At 37.6% G+C, this 18,753-nt stretch overlaps 1 protein-coding gene across 5 annotated transcripts in view; it reads right to left on the bottom strand.

Annotated features, from left to right (window-relative positions):
- Window positions 1-18,753, bottom strand: part of PLXNA4 (plexin A4) — an 821,522-nt gene that overhangs the window by 7,584 nt on the left and 795,185 nt on the right. For all 5 annotated transcript variants that reach the window (XM_056573183.1, XM_056573186.1, XM_056573184.1 and 2 more), the window contains 3 exons: window positions 17,203-17,372; window positions 13,436-13,648; window positions 6,356-6,506 (listed from right to left, as the gene is read on the bottom strand). In XM_056573183.1, coding sequence (XP_056429158.1) covers window positions 6,356-6,506; window positions 13,436-13,648; window positions 17,203-17,372 — 534 coding nt within the window. The remainder of the gene's footprint in view (window positions 1-6,355; window positions 6,507-13,435; window positions 13,649-17,202; window positions 17,373-18,753) is intronic.

The raw sequence follows: 18,753 nt of genomic DNA, 5'->3' as shown, positions 1-18,753 counted from the left end.
AAATACAGTATCTCACATAAGTGAGTACACCTATCATATTTGTGTAAATATTTTATTATATCTTTTCATGTGACATCACTAAATAAATTACACTCTGCTACAATGTAAAACAGTGAGTGCGCAGCCTGTATAACAGTAGATAATGTTGTGTCCCATCAAAATAAATCAACACACCCTGGGAGCAAAAATGGGTACACCCTCTAAGTGGAAATGTCCACATTGAGCCCAAAGTGTAAATATTTTGTGTGGCCACCATTATTTTCAAGCACTGTCTTAAGCCTCTTGGGCATGGAGTTGCTACTGGAGTCCCCTTCTACCCCTCCATGATGACATCACAGAGCTGGAGGATGTTATTTATACCCACAGCAGCCGACCAGAGGATCAGTCTGTCTTTCTCTTTCTAAGTTGGATTACCCTGGAGTGTATTTATTTGTTGTTTAGTGTGGTCGTGGCTTATTTGCAGCACAACTCCCCCCCCCCCCCCCCCACGTGAGCACCCCCTACATTTTCGTCTATGTGACACAAATGATTGCCCTACTTTATGAGGTGCCCCTTCTTCTGTTTTTCAACATTTTCTCTGTATGTGTATATTTTTAGTCAATAATTAATGGGGAAACCCAAAACCTGTCAACTGATGACTTGTCCTCTGGTGATGTATATGCTTTTATGATGTGTTAAATATGGTAGCTTCACATTAGGCTGTTGAAGTGCTGGACATTTCTTCATTTACCTGATGTCTATAAATTGGTTTTGTTTGTAAAGCAAATAGCACAAGAAGTAAGCACTTTTAAAATAGCTATGGCAGAGAACTCATAGTGCAAAGATCTATCTGTCTTTTAGTAAAGTCATTCTGGCCTGGGCCCTGTGTTGAATTGGTTCTCTCAAGTCGGTTGTAAATAGTAATGTATCTATACCCCCATTAATGTAATTAAATCCCAATGACCCTGTGCAGAACAAAATATTTGCATTGCATTGAGTGGACCACAATACAAAAAGAAAAATAATAATAAATAAATAAATAAATAAATAAATAAACAAATACGCTTCTGTTACTAGATAATCCCCTTATCACTGGTCATGCAGTGTTAAATTGGTAGGCTGGTGAATGCCATCATCAGCCAAGGACTGCCCTCTCCACAGACGAGACTGAGCAGACATCTAATATTAGGCATCAGCTAAGTGTCTAGATGCTGTTTTAGACTTCTATCTGTGCCCCATAGGGCGGAAGTTTTGATTACTAATATGATAGCAGGCTTTTGATGCTACAGCTTTTTTTTAAATCTTTTTACAAAAATACTGCATGTTGATAAAATGATACCGGATTAAAAGTTATATTTTATCACAGTGTCTTTCCAATTTTCTAGTATACTTCGAGTTAAATATTAGTTAAACCCTCAATATTATTTCCTAGCATGTGCAGCTTTCATTGCTGTTGACTTATTTTGCAAGGCTTTGTAAATGACTTGAAATGTCCTGCAATTATCTAGTATACTTCAGGTGTTATTGCATCATTGTTTTCACGATTTCTGCTTTTTGTCAGGGAATTACAAAAGAGTTGCACCTAATGAGCCGGGCACTAGTGTTGTTTGGACAATGCAAGGCACAACACATTACCTTGGAAGATCTAGAATTCAAAGGGCAAAGCAATACTTTTTATTAAAGAATGTAAACGAAAAATGTTGTTAATAATCCTATTGACAGAGCCAAACTGAAAGACTAGGCTTCTTAGAATGTTTGTCTAGCACACGAAAATCGTCTGCCATTTGTTAAGAAATAAATCACAAGCCTGCAAGTTGTATCATTAACTTAAGCAAGTTTTCTTCTCTTCTCAAAAAACCAATTAGGATTTGGGGCGATATCAACCAGTGAAAAGCGCAGTGTGTAATGACTAATTATTTTGTGGCAAATGTCTGGCAGGAGCAGACAGCAATGCTTTCAAAAGGGAGCACAAGTGGTTCAAAAAGAGATAGAGAAGAAATGCAGTGACCTAGTTGTAATGAAATTAATTCATCAACACCCAGATAGAAGCTTTCAAACAACTCCTGCAGTACTCCGTGCAGTGGGAAAAGGAGTAAATGTAAGCAATCAAAACGCTTTACGGGTAGATGTCTGCAAAATGCATCTTCAAACACCAAATATAAACAAGACAAAATACTAGCAGATGTTTGTATTCAAATTAGTAAAAAAAAAATACACTAAAAGTTATAATTATATTTTTGGAAAACTGCAAGGCTCTTTAATTCACAAAAGATCTACAAAATATTAATTAAACCCTCAATATTATTTCCTAGCATGTGCAGCTTTCATTGCTGTTTTCTTATTTTGTCACTCAGATTGTGTGGTCATAACAATGGTTACACTCTATGAATCGAAACATAAAAAAGCAAGCTTTCTGCAGTGTCATTTCTAATTAGATTGTTACACGATGTGATAGCTTAGCAGTTATTGCTTTATAATTAACACGTCAACAATGGAATAGACCAATTTTTTTTGTTTATGAAGTTTTCAAAAAATTAGAATTCAAGTTTATAGCGATGTCACTGAAGCTGATATACTGTATGACAGTAGCTATAGCAAGTCTTGTATTATAACAACATCAGAAGTAATCATCATTATTTAAAGGAGTAGTGCAGTGAAACATAACTTATCCTCTATCCAAAGGATAGGGTAGAAGCTATAGATTGCGGGGGGGGGGGGGGGGGGTCCAACCACTGGGACCCCCTTCAATCTCCTGAACGGGGCCCTGGCAGTTTTCCGAAGGCGACCGTTCCGACCCCCCCCCCCCCCTTGCAGGAAGCGACGACTGACATGCCCCCTCTATGTATCTCTATGGGATTCTTGGAGGGAGCATGTTGTTTGCGGCTCTGTGCGGCTCAGCACGCCCCCTTCCAGCAGACTGCCAGGGGGGGTCCCAGCAGTCGAACCCCCCGCAATCTATAACTTATCCCCTATCCTTTCGATAGGGGATAAGTTATATTTCACTACAGAACTCCTTTAATGTTGATCATACCCACACTTTATCCTGAGTATATCATCTTTATGATGTAACCAAGTTTGCTATCAAAAACTTCTGAGCTAAAATGTCTAGGCCCCATGGACTCCCATCATTACAAGCGATCAATTTTTCAGCTCTGGTCTAAGGTTTCTTTTACTCTGGTAAGGCTAAACTCAAACTTTGCTCATTTCTGCACCACAACTATTAATCTGTTTATTAGACGGTCAGGGCTCAGCTTCTAGCACCAAGCTTGTTTGCAAATGTCAACCTGTGCTGTGCATGAGAACTTTGTTCCAGTGTCAAATTTGGAAACAGGGCTTGGCTTCCAGCTGACTGTTAAGGGGGGGGGGGGGGGGGGGCGAGGAGGTTTTCCAGCTCCCAGCATTTCAGGGGCTTGAGAAGTTTTTTTTGACTCTTTGCATAATATTCTATCATTTTCCTACCTTATAGAAGCACAAACTGATATAAAATAGGCCATGTGTCTCCTTGCCTTAACAGCTATCTAACCGTTCCAGTCTGGAATGGGAATTACAGCTTGTAGATTCTCTTTTATAAAAAAATAAATAAATCATATTTTAACTGATTAGAGCCACAGAAACATGTTCTTTTTTCTAATCTGTTACTATTTTCTAATTAGTAATTTTTTATTTATTTGTTTCTATATTTTTTGTTCATTATTATGGGACAGCCATAATTTACAGCATTTAGTGTGATGCTTTACAGCAGCATGAGACATTGGGCTGGAACGGACCCATTCATATCTATAGAAAAGTTTTCTAGACATGCTTTGTCATCGTACAGGGGAAGAAGAAAGAGAACTGCGATATCCCCTATTATCATTGGCTTGATCTTGTTTTATCTATTTACTGTTGTGACCTTTAATTTGAATCAGTCCTTGTTCTCTGATGACAAATTCCCCTAAAATTAAACACAGAGGAGGACATTTATCAAGGTATTTAGTTCCTTTTTTTTTTTTTTTGCGCACTCGGAGCGTGCAAAAAGTTGCATGTGGGCCTAAGAACTTTTTTTGTGTGACTTTTGTGAATAAGCAAAAAGTTACAAACATCCTTACCAAAGCAAATTTCAGTGTTTACTTTGCAGTGGTCATGAATTTATGCGAGCAAATTTAAAAAGTCTCAAAAAAAATCTCACAAAAGTCTCAGCTGCAACATTTTTGTTTTGCTTATGTGCTCCAAATTTATCAACCCCCTGTGATAGTATGATAAATATGTACCACATAAGCAAAACTAAAGCAAAAAAAAAAATGCCTGCAGAACTGGTTTACCAAAGCAAACAATGTGTGTGTGCAAACAATGTGTGTGTACCCCAATATATAACAAAGTTAGGGCCGTTACACCACCAATGGCAAAATTACTAAAAAGGCATGGGTCACTTTGGACCTGAAACACTTTACTAGTTCAAGTGTTAAACCCTATATACTGCTGAAATTGAATATGCTGGGATTCGCCTTGTTTACACATTGCTTTAGTCTTTTAGTTCTGCTTTTGGAAAAGCAGCAAAATCCCATTGGTACTATGATGGTACTGCAACACATCTATAACATGTGATCACAGCCTTAAAGTCACAACAGGAATTACTAACTCATTCTTAAATCGCCATTAACATCCACAAATTACATGTTTAACCAGAGGAATCCTTATCTTTAAAAATAGTTACAAAAAAAAAAAAAACTCGCCGATCACTGCAGCATAACCATACTTACCCAACATCATTTATAGATGCAGACATCGCCTTGGAAGAGAAAAGGATGCTATACGCAAAGTGAAACTATGCATTTTGCTCAACGATTCTCAGCTGTGGAGCTGGCAACTGATACCAGCAGCCAATTAATTTCCCTCAGCCAATAATTAAGTAAGTTTTTAATTAGAATGAAGAATTTCCTGCTAGATTTGAGATGGGCCGAGCAATGAGATGTGTTGTGCAATGAGATGTATCCTGCCATAAAGCACTGAAAGCCATTAATGCTCAGGGATTAAAACTCTCAAGTTAGATTTGACTTTGCAGGCTGTACAGGAAATCATCGCACCATATAAATTACTTAGTATCCAGGGAATCATTATCATAAAGCATACAATATGTACTATTTGTGCATGTGTCTCTTTATCAGTATGTATCCAAGTTTATTTCTGAATAGGGTCCATATGTTTTCTTAATTTCTTTGTTGATATGTCGATGACTCCCCAGATGTTCTGTGTCAGTCTCAGATGCTATACTCATCACAGAGCTGGCATCACTTCATAAGCGTTTCTTTCTTTCCAAATTCAAAGTTAACCAATAACAGACGCTCTATACACTGATCTCCTGTGTTAGCGCTCTCAGATCAGCCAATGCGTTGGATAAAGCTGTCATCTACATTAAGCTATGATATTTCCAATAGCTGTTAGCTAAATGCACTAAACACAAGAATTTAAATAAAAAAACAAATAACACAACTAAATACGAGGCAGTCCACTGGGCAAATAGCCAAAAGAGGTAATCTGACATGTTAAAAGATGTTATCTAGGATTAGATAAACACCTGTTCTTTTCCAAAAACAGCCTTAGACCTGTCCTCAGGTTGTGTGTGTGTGGTATTGCAGTTCAGTTCTGTTAAAGTCCACAGAGCTAAGTTGTAATACCACTCACATCCTGAGGACAGGTGTGGCGCTGTTTTTTTGAAAATAAAAATACCTCCTTAATACTAGACTAGAAAAAAAGTATCTCAGGTGATTGGTTATAGCCAAGCAGCTTTGTAAACGCTTTATTTTAAGTTTTCAGGTTGTTCAACTGCTTACTGTTGTTAACACCAAGTCCAAAAAGAACCATATGGGGGGGAGGGGGGCATAAATAGTGTACACCAGTTGTGATATGTCAGTTTTGGTTTAGGACTGTCTGTTTTTGCCACACTTTTGTCCAGATTTACAAAAACTAATTAGATTGTGTAAACTTAGTGGGCTTAAACAGCACCAGAATCTTGTGCCGAAATTCTTGCACACATGGCAGTGCAAATCGAGCCATGCTTTTTTATTTTTTACTGAGACCTTTCCCTTTATCCAAAGGCCCACCCCTTTATCAGACACTGGAAAATAGAGTCTAAAACTGATAAAAATGTGGCAGAAGTCATGTGAGGTAGATTTTGTCACAAATTATTCCAGAATTTGGTGCGTTCTCATAAGTAAAAATAAAAATAAACAGTAATTATATAAAGATACATGTACTAAAATGTGATCACTAAGGTAAATATTTAGCTAATTTTAAGAGTCATTAACTTATAGTCTATGTATACTATGTTACTAAAAGTAACACAAAGAGGGATAAATAGCATAACTAAAGTAAGTAAACTATGTGTGCAGGTACTTACCTCTTCACTATACTTTCCAACATATGAGTAGATCTCTGAGAGTGCACTCATGGTGTTGAACTCATTCATGTGCATACGCGATTGCTCTGCCAAGTAAGCATTCATATCTTGGTCACTGATAGCTGGCATTTTGGCAATGTCAGAATAGTACCTGGAAAAAGAATAACATCCGAAATGCATATTAATAGGATTGTCCTAACATTAACATTAAATATCATATTTATTCCATAGATCATAAAAAAATTAATTTGCTGTTTTTATGCTGTTAAAATTTTGATTCAATAAAGACTTATGACTCTTATATAGTTAGGTCCCACCAAAGGTGCAAATTATGCATGCATGTACACATCCACCTATGTGAAGGCTGAAGGACATGCATGTTTATTTACTGTCCTCACAGCTAGTTCTCTGAAGAGGGATCCTCTTTTCCTGCCATGCTTTCTGCCCTGCTTGACAGGAAGAGATCACAGCTTATGCAGCAGCATGGTATAATAGCTCTCAGGACTGAATTAGAAGTAGGACTAAAGTAAGGCTATATTGTCAGCTTCCAGAGGATGAAGGAGACTGATTCTGTCAACAGCCTACCACTGGCAGCTCAGTTTAGCTGCAGAACCAAGGGGATACATGGAAACATACAATGATAAAAATTTTATTTTTATGCCGGAAGTATTGAAAATTATGTTAAAACGTTTATCATATACCCTTTTAGTGTGCAAATGATACACAGGATTACACCTTTAATATTATACATACTTAAGGAACCCAGAAAACATAATTTTGCTTACAGAGCCATGATGTCTATTTATAATAAGTACACCCTATTTATAAAATTGTCAGTATTCACTTTTGTGACTATAAAGTGATTTTCTTATGGTTTACTATTAACTTTAGTAGACTCCTATATTGTACAAGTTTTGAGGCACCCCATTTTGGTAAGTACTTCACAGCTGTCATGGGATTTATTTTGAGGAGTCACATAAAGAGTAGTAGGTTTCTATATAACCTCTCGTGATCACTTGGTTACCTACATAGGAATGAAGATGTGTTTTGTTTTCTTTCACTTGATACATTTGCATTCATTTTGAAACTGTCAACAGTAGATAAAAGGGATCTCAGTGGTATCCTTGGGTATTAGGGATTCATTTTTATTTTATTCCCTAAAGATTCACATCTTCTGACTCATTAAGGAATGCTGTATTCTCCATGTCCTTCATCCCTCATGTAATTCCAGTATAAGCGGACGTAGTATGATGAAGGCAATCAGTCATTGCCATTCACATCTGTGCTTCGCTGTCAACTAGTTAATTAGACTCAATAATTTACATATTTAATTTCTTCATTCTGACATTCTGTGCACCAAAGAAGTCAGCAACATGATACATGATTTTATAATTAGGAGCAGAAGTCTGATACTAGAATAGCTGACAGGTGTCCTGTAGACATAACTGTGATACCTGCTGAGTACAGTGTAAAAACCTAACAAGTTCTACTGGACATGGACTCGCTAAATAATGAGTAAAGTATATTCCATAGAAGTGTATTACTTGATAGCATTTTGAGATCTTAATCAACATTTAATTCAGATAAATGTGGAATGTAACCACTGGCATATTTTAACCCCTTAAGGACTCAGGGTTTTTCCGTTTTTGCACTTTCGTTTTTTCCTCCTTACCTTTAAAAAATCATAACCCTTTCAATTTTCCACCTAAAAATCCATATTATGGCTTATTTTTTGCGTCGCCAATTCTACTTTGCAGTGAAATTAGTCATTTTACCCAAAAATGCACGGCGAAACGGAAAAAAAAATCATTGTGCGACAAAATCGAAAAAAAAACGCCATTTTGTAACTTTTGGGGGCTTTCGTTTCTACGCAGTGCATATTTCGGTAAAAATTACACCTTATCATTATTCTGTAGGTCCATACGGTTAAAATGATACCCTACTTATATAGGTTTGATTTTGTCGCACTTCTGGAAAAAATCATAACTACATGCAGGAAAATTTATACGTTTAAAAATGTCATCTTCTGACCCCTATAACTTTTTTATTTTTCCATGTATGGGGTGGTATGAGGACTCATTTTTTGCGCCGTGATCTGAAGTTTTTATCGGTATGATTTTTGTTTTGATCGGACTTTTTGATCACTTTTTATTCATTTTTTAATGATATAAAAAGTGACCAAAATACGCTTTTTTGGACTTTGGAATTTTTTTGCGCGTACGCCATTGACCGTACGGCTTAATTAATGATATATTTTTATAGTTCGGACATTTACGCACGCGGCGATACCACATATGTTTATTTTTTATTTTTTTTACACTGTTTTATTTTTTTTATGGGAAAAGGGGGGTGATTCAAACTTTTATTAGGGAAGGGGTTAAATGACCTTTATTAACACTTTTTTTTAACATTTTTTTTGCAGTGTTATAGGTCCCATAGGGACCTATAACACTGCACACACTGATCTCTAATGCTGATCACTGGCGTGCATTAACACGCCTGTGATCAGCATTATCGGCGCTTGACTGCTCCTGCCTGGATCTCAGGCACGGAGCAGTCATTCGTCGATCGGACACCGGGGAGGAAGGTAAGAGCCCTCCCGGTGTCCGATCAGCTGTTCGGGACGCCGCGATTTCACCGCGGCGGTCCCGAACAGCCCGACTGAGCAGCCGGGTCACTTTCACTTTCACTTTAGAAGCGGCGGTCAGCTTTGACCGCCGCTTCTAAAGGGTTAATACCGCACATCGCCGCGATCGGCGATGTGTGGTATTAGCCGCGGGTCCCGGCCGTTGATTAGCGCCGGGACCCACGCGATATGATGCGGGATCGCGGCGCGATCCCGCTTCATATCGCGGGAGCCGGCGCAGGACGTAAATATACGTCCTGCGTCGTTAAGGGGTTAAAGTGCAACTATTACCGTATTTTTCACCATATAAGACGCTCCGGCATATAAGACGCACCCAATTTTAAAAGAGGAAAATCTAGAAAAAAAAGATTCTGAACCAAATACAATGTAAAGTATAGGACAGTGATCTTCAACTTGCGGACCTCCAGATGTTGCAAAACTACAACTCCCGGCATGCCCGGACAGCCGTTGGCTGTCCGGGCATGCCAGGAGTTGTAGTTTTGCAACATCTGGAGGTCTGCAGTTTGAAGACCACTGGTATAGGAGGTAATACTCATGTGTCCCCGCCGCTCCGGATCCATCACCGCTTGTCACCCTGGATGTCCTATACGGCGAAAAATACGGTAAATATTTTGCTACATGTGTCTATACAGATGCAGTCAGGTTGAGTTTAACAACATTTGAACCTGGAACCATGTGATGCCATATCACAAAGCATCAGCAGTCATTCATAGGTCTGAAGACAAACCTTTCAAAAGAATCTGTCATGCCTCTTAAAAGGTAATCAATTATTGTGGCCCCTTGAGTGCAGATAATTTTTTTTACTATTTCCTATGGAATACGTTTAACAAGATCATGCTTCTAGAGCTGTTTTTATATTGTCAGCACAAGCTAGACATTGTCAGAGAGGCTAATGTTTAGGCCCCCTTGACACTGGACAGTGGAGACCACCCAGTTACATAGTTGATAAAGTTGACAAAAGACAAGGTTCAATCTAAGGCTAGGTTCAAATCATGTTTTTTTTATAGGAAGCAGCAGGAAGCTTTTTAAGGTCAGCTGTTCATTTTTTTTATTTATTTTTTATGGATCTGTTGCAAAAAAAGAAAAACTACCTTCTGTAGCGTTGTTAATGGCAACTGCAAGTTTTGATGAGAACAAATGGATGCCAAACAGAATGGAGCAATATGATGCGCTTATCCTGCAGCATCACGTTGCCATAGATTGCCAAAGGAGAAAACAATGATACAGCCTTTGTCTCTTCAGTAGAAAAGAAAGAAAAAAAAATGTATTCTGATGGAAACATGTTTGATGAAGGATGTCCCCATTGAAAACCAATGGATCCATTAATGGATCTATTTGAGAGGGGAAAAAAAGCCAATGTTTCAACAGGATAGTCATAGGTGATCAGATCCTAACTCTACAGTGCTTGATGAAATTGAAGATGGCACTCACCACAGGTAATGTGAATAAATCTTTTATTTTGCTGTAAATGGTCTAGGATACAGATGGCCAACAGGCCGTTTCACACCTTCCAGGGTGCTAAGTCGTGACCTCTCAGAGAGAGGTGAGTGCCATCTTTAATTTCTTAAAGCAGAGTACTCACTTGCTAACATTCCGTATAAACGTGTTTCCAAGGGAGCAAAGGGGTGTTGTCGTCCAATTATCCATGTGCAAGGTCTGAACAGAGGTAGTGCCGACCAAACTGATTCTCTTAATTTGGATTGCCTAACTCTACTGTGTTGATCCAGAGTAAAAAAAAAAAAAAAAAACTTATGAGGCTGATTGCCCCATACCAGAGGGAAAAAAAACCTTATTGCTTCTAAATTAAAAATTTCACCTGCATAAATCCTGTTACCCTAATATTTTTATTTTAACAAGATTTTTTTATTTGACTCATTTATAACATATTCTGATGGAAACATGTTTGATGAAGGATGTCCCCATTGAAAACCAATGGATCCATTAATGGATCTATTTGAGAGGGGAAAAAAAGCCAATGTTTCAACAGGATAGTCATAGGTGATCAGATCCTAACTCTACAGTGCTTGATGAAATTGAAGATGGCACTCACCACAGGTAATGTGAATAAATCTTTTATTTTGCTGTAAATGGTCTAGGATACAGATGGCCAACAGGCCGTTTCACACCTTCCAGGGTGCTAAGTCGTGACCTCTCAGAGAGAGGTGAGTGCCATCTTTAATTTCTTAAAGCAGAGTACTCACTTGCTAACATTCCGTATAAACGTGTTTCCAAGGGAGCAAAGGGGTGTTGTCGTCCAATTATCCATGTGCAAGGTCTGAACAGAGGTAGTGCCGACCAAACTGATTCTCTTAATTTGGATTGCCTAACTCTACTGTGTTGATCCAGAGTAAAAAAAAAAAAAAAAAAAAAAAAACTTATGAGGCTGATTGCCCCATACCAGAGGGAAAAAAAACCTTATTGCTTCTAAATTAAAAATTTCACCTGCATAAATCCTGTTACCCTAATATTTTTATTTTAACAAGATTTTTTTATTTGACTCATTTATAACATATTCTGATGGAAACATGTTTGATGAAGGATGTCCCCATTGAAAACCAATGGATCCATTAATGGATCTATTTGAGAGGGGAAAAAAAGCCAATGTTTCAACAGGATAGTCATAGGTGATCAGATCCTAACTCTACAGTGCTTGATGAAATTGAAGATGGCACTCACCACAGGTAATGTGAATAAATCTTTTATTTTGCTGTAAATGGTCTAGGATACAGATGGCCAACAGGCCGTTTCACACCTTCCAGGGTGCTAAGTCGTGACCTCTCAGAGAGAGGTGAGTGCCATCTTTAATTTCTTAAAGCAGAGTACTCACTTGCTAACATTCCGTATAAACGTGTTTCCAAGGGAGCAAAGGGGTGTTGTCGTCCAATTATCCATGTGCAAGGTCTGAACAGAGGTAGTGCCGACCAAACTGATTCTCTTAATTTGGATTGCCTAACTCTACTGTGTTGATCCAGAGTAAAAAAAAAAAAAAAAAAAAAAAAACTTATGAGGCTGATTGCCCCATACCAGAGGGAAAAAAAACCTTATTGCTTCTAAATTAAAAATTTCACCTGCATAAATCCTGTTACCCTAATATTTTTATTTTAACAAGATTTTTTTATTTGACTCATTTATAACATACCTAGCCACAAAAGTAACTATATGATTGTGGAAAAATAGAAGCAACAAATGAAAAAACAAACAAAGAAAAAAGACCAACAATAAGAACACAACAATCAATAAAAGGTTGGTGTCAGTGTTAATCCTTGGGTGAGAAGACTCGTCTTCTTTAAGCCATATGGATACCCAAAACTAGTATAAATCTCCTATGTAAACTGTAGAATACTAACATGATTCATAAATGCTCATTTAGCAATCAGAAGTCTAGGAACTCATTTAATCAGAAGTCTAGGAATTCATTATTATTCTGGAAGACACAACATCAATAAGTCCAATGCGGAATTAGTGGGCCGTAGTTTAATACTGCGATAGCTGCTACAGGTGGAAGCACAGCAGCTAGAAAAATCCCTCTTTTCTCTTTCAATGTAAGACATAATAACCGCCAGATGTGAATTCCATATTAAATGAAAAGTCACCGAGCTTTGCTAAAACTTTTTCCCCTGCGTATTAAGAACCTTAAATCTAAATGTATGGAATAAATCCATACATGTTATAGACTTGCTGAACTAAAAATGACACTGCACTCACTAGAAATGGTATGTGCCAACATGCTTGACACAGCACCAAATGTTCTCAGCATTCGCAATGTATTAGGCATACAAGAAAAGAAGGGCAAATGGGTTATCATTATGTTATCTTAAACCAGAAGTTCACAACATATGTCAAAGAGGTACATCCTTTTAATAGATCTTTAGGCATGGCAGTGTAATTCAGGAATACATGAGACTACAACATGCTATACACAGACCTTAAAGGGGTACTCCGCCCCTAGACATCTTATCCCCTATCCAAAGGATTGCTTTGAGGGGGCGTGACCGTGACTTCCGAGCGGGGCGCGGTCATGATATCACGAGCCTCTAGCACTGCACCCGACGCTCTATACGAATGCCAGATGCAACAGGGAGATCACGGGGGTTCCCAGCGGCAGGACCCCCACGATCTCCCTGCTGCACCTGGCGTTCGTTCAGAGTGTCGGGTGCAGCACCAGAGGCTGGTAACATTACGACTGTGCCCCGCTTGTGACATCACGGCCACGCCCATAGAATTGCATTGAGGGAGCGTGACCGTGACGTCACGATCCTCCGCGCCGCACCACCAGTCATCCAGCACATAGCGAAGTTCGTTCCGTGCACCATTGCACTAGGTAGAAGCACTGATGGTTTATAAAATTTATGAACAAGAATACTTCCATATTTAGAAAGCAATGAACATTATCTTGGTATTAGTTAAATGCATCTTCACTGTCTACAACTCACCTTTCTACCCAGTTTTTATAACTTGGGATGTCCTTGGCATAAAGGAGTTTGTTTGAAGGTGAGTCTTTCCCTAAGCGGTGCTCTGAAGTTGAGCATGAGTCCATAAATGTCTGTGCCACCACGGAAAGACAAGCATCTGTAATGCTATTCTTGTGGATGTCAAAGACAAACTGGGGGTTTTTGATGACATTGACCCAGAACCTCAATGGTAAGCTGCCATGAAAAAAAAAAAAAAGATATAAATAAAATATTGCCAAATGTGAACAGTAATCAATAACAATGTAATCTTTTCTTTAGGTGTATATTAAATATAAACATGTACTTTATGTGTGTAGTAAACTTGCTTTGAACATTTCTACCAGTGCTTGTAGAGAGAAATACTCATTATAAGGCTACGTACACACATTGGCCCAGATTTATCAATTCAGCTGAAACCAAAACAATCTGGTTTTGCTTATAAAAACCAATCACAGCTCAGCTTTCATTGTACCAGAGCTTGTTAAGATATGAAAGCTGAGCTGTGATTGGTTGTTTTGGGCAAAACCAGGCAGTCTTGAGCTTCAAAAATATATATATATATATATATTTTATAGGGATCAAAGCAAGAAGACAGCACTAGTATGCCGATCCAGAACCACATGTAACCATACAGTCAAGGTCACATGACAGACAGAGGCCCGAAATAATGTTCAGGCTAGGTTTTTTATTCCAATCCCCATAAGCTGTGATATAGATGATTATATACACTTGTTTTCTTTTATCAAATAATATCTAAGATGTGTTTATATATAGAAGTCTGTATACCACTTATGTTGTACTTGAGAAAGGCATTATTGCTGAAATGTTGCACCTTATGGAGAATACAATAAAGAACACAGCTTGAACACTATTCTGGCCCTCTGTGCTGTCATCTCTGTTTTGCTTTACAGGCAAACTTTCAGACATTTTTTGGCATTTCGAATTTTTTGCTCCATATTTTGCATTTGGACCAATTTTTTGTCCATATTTTTTAACTATTTTTCCATCCATTTTATGAGCTACAACAAATGTTAATATTAAATTTGCAAACCAGGTGTGGCCCAAAAAAAATGATTAAAAAAGGCTGAAAAGGTTGCATTTAAATTCTAACACAGAAACAACACAACCCTTAGCATATAATTTCACACAGATTACATTTGTTTTTAAATCAACTGGTAGCAGAATGTTAAACAGATTTGTAATTTACTTCTATTTAAAAATCTTAACTTTTCCAGTACTTATCAGCTGCTGTATGTTCCAGAGGAAGTTATTTTCTTGTTGAATTTCTTTTCTGTCACAACCACAGTGCTCTCTGCTGACACCTCTGTCCATGTCAGAAACTGTCCATAGCAGGAGAGGTTTGCTATGGGAATTTGCTCCTACTCTGGACAGTTCCTGACATGGACAGAGGTGTCAGCAGAGAGCACTGTGGTCAGACAGAAAATAAATTCAAAAGATGGGGAAATAGATGTTTTTAGATGTTTTACATCTCAGAATGAATCCCAGAATATTGTGTGTGAACACAGCCTTAATGTATAAGCAGGGATGCAGCAGGTGGGAGGAGGGTAGCTATTTTATTAATACACTGGACATTTGTACATGTACCAGCTTTGAAGAAAAATGAAAATCACAGATCTAACAATCTAATTAACTTTTCCCCTCTACACAAGATGGGGATAAGTAGCTGATTGGGGGGGGGGGAGGGGGGGGGCTGTCCGACTGATGGGACCCCCTGCAATATCCGTGACCAGAGACCCCGGCTTCTTTGGATCACATTGGTCTCTACATCTTTCTTGAATGGCACTCTCTTTTCTGTATTTAATAAGTCTAGAATTCTGAGCTGATATAGTAAAGCTCTGTTTTTTTTTTCTGATTTAGACATAGAATTACGTTCTTGCTGCCTGCAGCCAAAAATAGAGGGAGCTTAGTAGCTTCCTGCCTACTGTGTTATTATGGAGTTCAATGTATAACAGTATGACGCTGCCTCCTCAAGCTCAGAATTTGATCATTTAACTGATTGTCTATGCGGTGCATTTTGAGCTCTGCACCAGAAAAATTGAGCCCTAACTCTTATACATAAATATTAAGAAAGGCATCTGCATAAAATGTACTCTGTTCTCTATATGGTGTTAAAAGGTGGACATTTACCTAATAGATATATACATACATTTTTTTTAATTTAATCCATCAAACACAGCTGATGTTGCCAGCATTGCATTTATAAAATATCACACTGGCCGATACATGTATTAGTCAAAAGAAATCCCTACAATGCATTATGTATTTTAGCTCAGATCTGCATAATATATGAACCACAAGACCTTACAGTCGCATCCTACCATCCAACCTGTTGCTATAAACTATTATTATCAGGGACCTTTCAGATCTGTAGTGTAGAGCTAATAAGCACAAGCAGTAGTCTAGGCGTGTGGGATTCTTCCTGTCCCCGGTGACACTGAGCTGGATCTGTACACAGCAGTGACATGTACACACAGCCTGGGCACCAATAAGTGTCTGACTAATGAAGCATTAGCATATTATTAACATTATCTGCGCTTTTAATCTCAAACTGATTGCAGCCACTCAGGCTAAATGAACAGGAGGTTTATTTAAAGGGGTGGAGGGAGGGGAGAAAGGAAATGAAGAAATGATCTCCTCGCAATCAGATTAAATTAACTTGGAGTCACTTCTTACAGACCTCCTCATCAATGAGCCGGCAATCCAGGCTTCACCCAACCCTTGATCATAGGAGAAAATACGCTGTCACCCACAATCACCAAGTGACTGGTGCTGGCTGAGTGTCAGCGAGATGTAGATCTTGCATAACTTAATAGAAGCTAACAAATCGCAAGCTCCCCATCCCCAGCCATATCATATGCTTGTAAGTAAATATATGTTTAAAACAATTGTAAATGAATCAATATGTTTACAAAATGTTTATAAACAATGCTATAAACAAAAAAGTTACTCCTGTACTGTTTGATAGGAATGTGCCTGTTGCATAGAAAAGTACTGCTAGATACGCATGTGCCAGATAGATGTAAGGCTAAATCTAAAAATGAGACTCCAAAAATGAGTGAATTATAGGAGGTTTGCCGATCATTATTGGTAAGTGAAAACTGGCCTTTAATGGGAACGTATTCAGGTGTCTTGGGCAGCATAAGTTGTACATACAGCCCTGAATGAGCCCTTTCAAGTGTTAATGCTTTTTGTCTATTTATCATATCTACTATCTATTTCATATCAATCTATTATCTATCTATTTATCTATCTCATATCTACTATCTATCTATCTCATATCTATCTATCTATCTATCTATGTCATATCTATCTATCTTATCTACTACCTATCTATTTCATATCTATCTATCTCATATCTATCTATCTACTTATCTATCTATCATATCTACTATCTATCTATCTATCTATCATATCTACTATCTATCTATCTATCTCATATCTACTATCTATCTCATATCTATCTATCTATCATATCTATCTATCTCATATCTATCTATCTATCTTATCTACTACCTATCTATTTCATATCTATCTATCTATCTATCTACTTATCTATCTCATATCTATCTCTCTATCTATCTCTCTATCTATCTCTCTATCTATCTATCTATCATATCTATCTATATATTTCATATCTATCTATTTCATATCTATCTATTATCTTTCTATCTATTATCTATCTATCTGTCTATCTATCAATCTATTCATCATTGCATTTTCTTTCTTACCAATTGCTCTTCCAGGTGTGTCGCACATGGGGATCATGAATATTATGCTTGTCTGCTTGCTCATCCAGGAAATCGAACATATATTTGATGGCAAGAGGTAGAGCACTGCCTCTATGTGCTGTGCTAAATATGGTTTCAAACAAGTCATCCACAAATTTCTGTAAAGTGCCCTGTTAAGATAATAAAATGGAAGAATAAAGTAAGAGTCGTCAGTTGTTCCAGTTTTTCATTTTATGTTGTTTTTGCAGCAATATCAATAGAACTAAAACAGTTCATTACACATGGACATAATAAGTAGTGTTTATAGTAGGAATAACTGAAAATAAAATATAATGTTATATAAGGGAAATCTTTCCATGCATTACGGAACAGTAGTGTATGAGTGCCAGGAAAATGGTGGATACCAGAATGTCTGTATACAATTGTGCATTAGACCAGAGTAAGAAAAACTGTAATTGAAAGAAACAGAAAAAAGACAAATCCTTTTCAGATTTATTCTTTTTGAAGGTTACCATTATTTGCACGTGTTCTATTGTGCACTTATTGTACAGTGACAGTTTTATGCTACAGTAGCTTTTGTTGTGGTGCAAACAATGTACACAGGACACTGTATAAGCACCATAAGGGTGTCTTCTGCCTAACTAGAAAAACTAAAATAAAATTATGTACTGGCAGAAAATGGTAATCCAACTAATTCTTGGAGCAGCAAAGGAATAAATCTAATCAAAGTGGATTTGACAACACCTGCTTGCGTTATGCAAGTTTTAAGGATATGAATATTCTAGTTCTGAAGACACCTGCATTGGTGAATTCCCTTTGCATACCATCCAGCAAACAACACAAATAACTAATATCTTTAATATGCTGAAAAGTTGAATCTAGGAATATATTTAAAATAGGTCTTACCTATGTACTTCACAGTTCTATGGATTTTAGGGAACCGTTCATTATGAAGTATATGGAATAAGGTAACATACATATGCTGCAAACTAAATGCTGCAAACTACAACTTTTAGCAGATAGGTCCCTAAATTCTCACCAACATGGACTGCTAGGGGTTTAGGCACATGACATAAGAGCACTATGTTAAAGAGCCATGCCCAACATGTGTCTAGGATCGTACAATGCCTTACAGATTTACATTTACTAGACAGATTTATGGCAGCTCATGACATTGCAACGGCATTTGTTGCTATGTACTAAAAAAACTTTCAAAAAAGTTAGAGGATCACTGTAAAACAACCTAGACAGATCTTTCACTAAAGTATAGTAATGTTTGACCTTGAACCCAGAATTACACAGACTTTGACTTTTTGCAATAATTATACAGTTAAAGGGGTACTCCGGCGGAAAACATTTTTTTTTTTTTTTTTTTTTTTTTTTATCAACTGGTGCCAGAAAGTTAAATAGATTTGTAAATTACTTCCATTAAAAAAATCGTAATCCTTCCAGTACTTATTAGCTGCTGAATACTACAGAGGAAATTCTTTTCTTTTTGGAACACAGAGCTGTCTGCTGAATCACGAGCACAGTGCTCTCTGCTGACATCTC

Source organism: Hyla sarda, chromosome 4, assembly GCF_029499605.1.
Source record: "Hyla sarda isolate aHylSar1 chromosome 4, aHylSar1.hap1, whole genome shotgun sequence".
Lineage (NCBI taxonomy): Eukaryota > Metazoa > Chordata > Amphibia > Anura > Hylidae > Hyla > Hyla sarda.
The sequence above is the reverse complement of the archived record's forward strand: the minus strand, read 5'-3'. Positions and strand labels throughout refer to the sequence as shown.